Here is a 7844-nt window from a genome sequence, read left to right as displayed (position 1 = left end):
GGCGCGTGCTACCACGCCTGGCTAATTTTTGATTTATTGTAGAGATGAGGTCTGGCCAAGATGCCCAGGTAGGTCTCGAACCCGCGGGCTCAGGCAGTCCACTCACCTCAGCCTCCCAAAGGCACGGGATAACAGGCTGAGCCACTGAGCCCGGCTTCAATCCTTTTCTGATAGTATTACGGTAGTTGTTCAAAGTCCACTTATGAGTGAGAACAAGTGATACTCAGCTCTTTGTTTCTCTGACAGATCACTCAGTATTATAAACTCCAATAAATAGGGCAGTTTGGTTTTTTCCTTTCAGCATGTTTGAGATCCTTGTAGATCTTGGATGTTAGGCCTTTGTCAGATATACAGCTGGCAATTTTGTTTTCCCATTGTGTGGGCTGCCTCCTTATTCTTTTAATCGTTTCTTTTGCTTTGTAGAAGCTTTTGGGTTTGATGAGGTCCAACTTGTCAATCTTATCTCTTATGACACATGGGCTATTGGAATTTTGATCAGGAATTGTTTGCCTATTTCAATTTCTTTGGGTGTCTCCTGTGTGCTAAGATTCTTATAGTTTGAGATTTTATGTTTAGGTCTTTGATCCATTTAGAGTTGGTTTTTGTGTATGATGATAAGGAGGGGGTCCTGTTTCAGATTGAAATCTTCCTCATGTGGTCAGTCAGTTTCCCCAGCACCATTTACTGAATAGGTTCTCTACTCTCCAGTGATGGTTGGTGGAGACTTTGTTGAAGATGAGTCAATAGAGAAATTGAGGTTTTGCTTCCAGATCTCTATCTTGTTACATTGGTCTATATGCCGGTTCTTGTACCAATACCAGGCTGTTTTGATTATTCTAGACTTATAATTGACTTTAAAGTCAGAAGTGTGATACATCTTGCTTTGCTTCTTCTGTTGAGGATTGTTTTGACTATTTTTGGTAATTTATGTTTCCATATGAATTTCTGTATTGTCTTTTCCAAGTCTGAGAAGAATGATGTTGGTAATTTAATGGGTATTGCATTGAATCTGTAGATTGCCTTCAGTAGGATGGACATCTTAGCAATATTGATTGGGCATCTTAACAATGTTGATTCTTCCAATCCATGAGCATGGAATAGTTTTCAATTTGTTTGTTTCTTTGATTTTTTTGAACAGTGTTTTATAGTTTTTGTTGTAAAGGTCTTTCACTTCTTTGGTAAGAAAGATGCCAACGTATTTCACTTTTTTTGTCGCTATTGTGAATGGGATTGTGCTTTTTATTTGGTTCTCTGACTATTTTTGCTGGTGTATGAAAATGAGACAGTCTTTTGCATGTTGATTTTGTATACTGAGACTTCGCAAGGAGGTTTTTGACAGATTCTCTTGGGTTTTCAAGTGTGGGATAATTTTGTCAACAAAGAGGGATAACATAACTTCCTCCTTTCTTGTTTGGATACCCCTGATATCCTTCTCTTGTCTGATTGCTCTGGATAGAATGTTCAACAGCATGTTGAACAGGAGGGGTGAGAGTGCCTTGTCTTGTCCTGGTTTTCAGGGGAAATGCCTCCAATTTCTATCTGTTTAGCAATATGTTGGCTGTGGGTTCATCATAGATGGCTCTTACTATTTTGAGGTATGTTCCCTCTCTGCCTAGGTGTTCAAAGGTTTTTATCAAGAAGGGATGCTGGATTTTGTCAAAAGCTTTTTTGGCATTTAATGATTTAATCATGTGGTTCTTGTTTTTACATCTGTTGAAGTATTGAATTACATTTATGATATTGCAGATGTTGAACCAGCCATGTATCCCAGGGATTAAGTCTACTTGGTCATGGTGGATGATTTTTTGGAAGTATTGTTTGATCCAATTTGCTACAGTCTTGTTGAGAATTTTTACATCTGTGATCATCAGAGATGCTGGTTTGTAGTTTTCTTTCTTTGCTGGACCTTTACTTGGTTTGGGTTCAGTGTGATGCAAGCTTCATAAAATGATTTAGGGAAAGTTCCATCTTTTTTGATTGCCTAGAATACTTTCAGTAGAATTGGTATCAGCTCCTCCTTGTATGTTTTATATAATTCCACTGGAAAGTCATCTGGTTCAGGGCATTTATTTGTAGGTAGTTTTCTTGTGACAGAGTCAATTTTCTGGGTTTTTATTGGCCTATTTTGTGTCTCAGTTTCTTCTTGTTTCAGCCTTGGAAGTTGTGTGATATTTGAAAGTCCTCCATTTTATTTAAGCTTTCAAGCTTGTTTCCATACAGGTGTGCATAATACTCTCTGATAATCTTTCGTATTTCTTCACAGTCAGTTGTGACTTGATCTTTTGCATTTCTGATTATGCATAATTGAGCCTTTTCTCTTTCTCTTGGTCAGTCTTGCTAAGGGTCCACTGATGTTGTTTATCCTTTCAAAGAACCAACTTTTTGTTTCATTGATGTTTTCTATGATATTTTTGTCTTCTCTGTATTTGAGCTTTTACTATGGTGATCTGTATTCTTCTGCTGCTGAAACTAAGGTTTTGGTGGTCTTGTCTTTCCAGCTCCTTTAAGTGCTGTTAGGCAGTTTACTCATGATATATTTTCTTGATGTGTGTGTGTAGAGTTATAATTCTCCTCTTAGTACTGTTTCCATGGCATCCCAGAGATTTTGGTAGGATGCCTCTTTGTTTTCATTTGCTTCCAAGAATCTTTTAGTTTCTGTTTTAATTTCTATGTTGATCCAGAAGTTGTTTAGCATCTTGTTGTTTGTTCCATGTATTTGTGTCTTTTGGGGGTAATTATTGGTGGTGATATTTATTTATATTACACTGTGGTCTGAGAAGGTTCATGGCAGCATTTCAATTTTGTAAAATTTGCTTATGCTTGATTTATGGCCAAAGATGGGATAGATCTTGGAGTATGTTCCATGTGGTGATGAGTAGAATGCATATTCTGTGTTTGTTGGTTGGTGTTCTGTAGGTATCTATTAAGTTCATTTGACCAAGCATGAAGTTGAGGTTCCAGGTCTCCTTATTGATTTTTTTTTTTTTTTTTTGGTCTCTATGATCTATCCAGTGTTATTGGTGAGTATTTAAGTGTCCAACTATGATAGTGTTAAAGTCAATGTCATTTTTTAGTTTACTTTGTAGTTGCTTTATAAAAGCTGGTGCTTCTGTGTTGGATGCATATATGCTTAGGATGGATATTTCTTGTTGATGGATTAAGCCTTTTATCATTATGTGGTATCCTTCTGTATCTTTTAAAATTTTTGATAACTTGAAGGTTGTTTTGTTTGATATTAAAGTTGCAACTCCTGCCTTTTTTTGTTTTCTGTTCACCTGAAAGTTTATTCTCCATCCTCTACTTTAAGTCTGTGGGTATTCTTTGTCATGAGGTGTATTTCCTAGAGGCAGCATATTGTTGGGTGATTTTCCTTTATCCAGTTTGCCATTCTGTGTCTTTTCAATGGTGCATTTAGTCAATTCATGTTTAGGCTGATTATTGAGATGTAAGAGTTTGTTACTGTCATAAGGCTCTTGTAAGGCTGTTTTGTTTTCTTTTAGCTTTTGCATTAATATATGCATGTGTTTTAATTTTTGCAGGTGTGCTTTGCATCGTTACTTCTTTGTGATCTTGTGAAGCATATGGTCTTTCTTCTGTTTCTTTTTTCTTCTGTGCAGAACACCTTTCTAAGCGTCTACTGTAAAGCTGGTTTGAAGGAAGCATATTCTCTTAGAGATTGGATATCTGGGACAGATTTTAATTCTCCAGTGTTGATGAAACTTAACTTAGCTGGTTAGGAAATTATTGGTTGAAATTGTTTATCTTTGAGAATTTTGAAGATTGGGGTCCAATCTCTTCCAACCTGTAGTATTTCTGCAGATAAGTCTGGAGCAATTCTGATTGGTCTTTCCCAGTAGGTAGTCTTAATTTTTTCCCTTGCTGCCTTAGGATTTTTTCTTTTATACCTCCTTTGTATAGGTGAATTACTATCTTTCTATTGATTGGTCTTCTTATAAGATGTTTTGCAGGGGTTCTCTGAATCTCTTGTGCTTGTATAATCGTGTCTCTGGCCAGATGAAGAAAGTTTTTTGAATGACCTCATGGAATGTTTGTTCCAAGCTCTTTTCTGTTTCTCTTTCTACTTCATGTATACCAATCAGACCTAGGTCTAGCTTCTTGATAAAATCGCACATCTCTTGGAAAGTTTCTTAAGTTTTAAGGTTTTTTTTCCTCTTCTATATTTGGAGCCGATTGGATTAACTCCATATTTTGGTCTTCCAGCTGTGAAATTCTTTCTTCTGCTTGGTCAGTTCTGCTACTTCTGCTTGTCAGTTTGTTATTTATTCCTTGGATGCAATTCTTTATTTCCGTCATTTTGATATATGCTTTTCTTGGGTCTGTCCAACTTTGTTGCAATTTCACTTAGCAAGTTCACTTAGCCCTTGTATAGCTTGATTTTGTTTACTCATTCTACCCAACAATTCTCTCATATCTGTAAGTACCTTCTGAGTACAGTTGTTCTTAAAGATAGCTATTGTTTGTGCTACAGTAGCGTTCTTTTAGGCACTCTCTCTTTGTTGGGGCTCTGAAGGTTACCAGTAATTTTTTGTTTTGTTTTTTCTTAATTTATACCAATTCTCTTATCTTTCTCTTTAATTCCATTGCTCAGTGGGAAAAGGAGAAGTAATCACTTCTGATATTTGCACTACCTTTTGTCCTTCCCTGAACCAGGCTTCCAGGCTTGTTCAGTTATGAAATAGGGCTGAGGGTAGGGCATTATGCTATCTCTTTATGATTTTGAGGATTTACTAAGGGGTGGTTGAGGGTCTGCAAGGATTCAGACATACTGATGGCTCACAATGCTTGCTATCTGTTGAATGGGCAGCTGGGACTCACTCTCCTTCTCCACACAATATGACCTTTCAATGGATATGCTTATGTAGCACCTGAGTCCAAGATAGAGTATAAGAGAGCAAAGAGAAGGAAGGAGAGAAAAAAGGGAAAGAAGAAGAAGAAAGAGAAAAAGCAGAGAAAGAAGAGATAACACAAGGAAGAGAAAAATAGAAAACAAACAAAGCAAACACACAAGACAAAAAGAACAAAAAAACAACAAAAAATCTAGTGGCAGTGATTTCTCAGCTTTAGTGTATCTCTTTTTTAGGGGGAGGGCTCCCTCTTTTGGTAGGTTTTGCAACTGTAAGTCTGCTACTGCATGTTGCCTCTTACCTGTTGAAACTTGAGATGTTAGAATCTTCACCCTCCACCCCACCTGCAATTGATAGCTAGTATTTCCCTGTGTGTGTGGGGGGGTTGCAGATTACTTGACTCAGCATCTCCCGAGCTCTCATCCCCTTCCTTCCTCACCCAGCATGATCACAGCTCCCATGGCATCCTGTTTGCAGCAGGGGAATGGAGTGTCTGGTCTCTTTTGCTCATTACTAGGGGTAAGGGGGAGTCAGCTAGGCACTCACCAGCTTCCTTCTTGGTCAGATCCACTGTATATGTCTGTCAGCAATCAGCTGGCTAAGGACAGGGGGAGGATTGTGTGGGGCTCTACATCCACCTTTACCCACCAGGGCTTATGCACTGGGGGCAATCATCTCTGGCTTCATGGAGAGTATCCCAAAAGCAATGCAGAGATAACCATCTGGTCTTAAGATTCAGGTCTGCTGTTCCATGGAGGCTGCCATAGAGCATTTCTCTGCCCAGGCTTTAGACTGGCTGCTCAGTTCCTCTGGAGACTGTTGTTCCTGCTGAACATGGGGTCAGGAAGGATAGCTGCCTTTTCAGCAAATCCCACAGTCTCCAGATCTCAGATCCTGGTGGTGGGACCTTGCAGACTAATTTGTCACTTGAGGCAGCAGTAGAGAGCCCAGGTTCAGTGGCCACTCCCCACTGCTTCTTTGGGACTCTACCTCTCTGGCTCCCTCGATGCACTTCCTCTGTGACTCTTGCTGCCAGTGTCTGACCTGGCACTGTGGTGGTGGGTCAGAGTCTAGCAATGGCAGTTGCTGTGGCAGCTTCTTCCTGGGAAGGGCTTTGTTGATTTTAGAAACTGGCACTCGGTTTCTGTGCCCTAGGAAGTGTTAGGGTCCACGTAGAACAGCTGCGGCACCAGACACTTCACCAGGAGATCCCTGGCCACTTGTTCCTGAGTCCCCACTCAGCCATTCACACACCCACTTACACACAGACATCCACGCAAGTTCATCCATTCACTCACACAGGGACTCACACAGTCTGACTGACTCCACCATCATCTTCCCACAACTCAGCAATTCAAATTTAACATATCTAAAACTGAACACTTTGTTTTTCCCCCAGACCTGCTTCTCCCACATTCTCCTCTATCACAGTAAATGTCAGTTCCATTCTTCAGGTTTCTCAAGTTAAGGAGTCTCTCTCACAAGACATGGTCAATCCATATAGGAAATCTTGTCCTTTCTACCTTCAAAATTATCTAGAATGTGATCCCTTTCACCACCTCCACTGCTACCACTCTAATCAAAGCCCTCAGCATCTCTTCTGGAGTTCCATAACCACTTTCTAACTTGTCTCCCCACTTCCACCTTTGTTTCCCTGTTTTCTCTTATCTCCATAGCCAAGAATGATCTTTTTAAACATAGCATCATGTCACTACTCTATTCCAAGCTGTCCAGTAGCTTCTCATCTCACTTAAAAGCCAAAATCTACCATGGCCTACTGTGACCAATCCTTCTGCTGTTTTTCTGATCACATTTCCTATCACTCTCTCACTACCTTCCCACTCCATATACTACATCTTGTCTGCTGTGTTCCATCCATATTGGTTCCTCAGACATGACTAAGGTCCATTATACTTCCTGTCTGCTCATCTTGGAAGGCATTGCCTGCCTGTTTCTATAGGATACACACTCTTACCTCCTTCAGATCTTTGCTCATATGTTACCTTTCTAGAAGGCTTTTCCTGGATACCATATTTAAAATTACAAATCACACAAATCACTTCATATTGCCCTCTCTGTTTTATTTCTCTTAATAGCACTTACTACCTTTTGAAATATATTTCACTTCTTGTCTGTCTCACCTAACGCAAATGTTATGTTTATGCTGGCAGAGATTTGTGTGTTTTTTTCCATTGTTGTATTCCCAGTACCAAAAAATAAATCTGTTAAATGACTTTTTTTGTTGTTGTTTTAATACTTTATCAGGTGCTACACAGTTTATGCCTGACCCCAAGCTCATGGATCACGGACAGTCCCACCCAGAAGACATAGATATGTACAGCACTAGAAGCTGAAGTAGAGTACATAGAGACTGCATAGAAAACTACGAGATATGTGAAGTTGCAAATAATGATGAAAAAAATCATGTTATAGGTAAATGACACATAGGATAAAACTTAAATCAATTTTTTTCCCTTTTGTCTCTAAATGTACACTTTGACCAATAATGTGATTAAAATACAAACTGTGAAAGCAATCAAAGCAATATTAAATGATTGATCAGGAGACACAGGTTGAAATATTAGGTTGCATTTGATGCCTTTTAAGGATATTTATTTTAAAATAAATAAGCAAAATGAATATATAAACACCAGTGAAATTAAAATATAAAAATATGTCTGTGTGTATGTGTATACAATTTGTGTATATACACATATATATCTGCTGTAGCTTTTCCAAATTAATGTCAGTTAAATTAGAATGGTTTGTGGAAAGATATATCCCCCCAAGTTTTTTTACTTCCTAGAGCTGGAATAAATTATCCATATATTATGACACCTGGGCTTGGCTTTGTCTTTTTGTTTATTAATGCCAATTCCTTTTACACGTCTAATCACATCTCTGACTATTTAAGAGGGTCATAATCTACAGGAGTCCCCTAGTACCATTTAGCAATTCTTCTGGTTCCTAGATGGTTTA

General features: G+C 38.8%; 1 protein-coding gene across 1 annotated transcript in view; it reads left to right on the top strand.

The window, feature by feature from the left end:
- Positions 1-7306, top strand: part of APOOL (apolipoprotein O like) — a gene marked incomplete at its 5' end in the record, with an annotated part of 15977 nt that extends 8671 nt beyond the window's left edge. The window contains one exon of the mRNA XM_008073427.1: positions 7131-7306. Coding sequence (XP_008071618.1) covers positions 7131-7219 — 89 coding nt within the window. The remainder of the gene's footprint in view (positions 1-7130) is intronic.
- Positions 7307-7844: the final 538 nt, after the last annotated feature.

The sequence above is a fragment of the Carlito syrichta genome, unplaced genomic scaffold (assembly GCF_000164805.1).
Source record: "Carlito syrichta isolate Samal-C Ts95f unplaced genomic scaffold, Tarsius_syrichta-2.0.1 Scaffold315839, whole genome shotgun sequence".
NCBI lineage: Eukaryota > Metazoa > Chordata > Mammalia > Primates > Tarsiidae > Carlito > Carlito syrichta.
The sequence above is the reverse complement of the archived record's forward strand: the minus strand, read 5'-3'. Positions and strand labels throughout refer to the sequence as shown.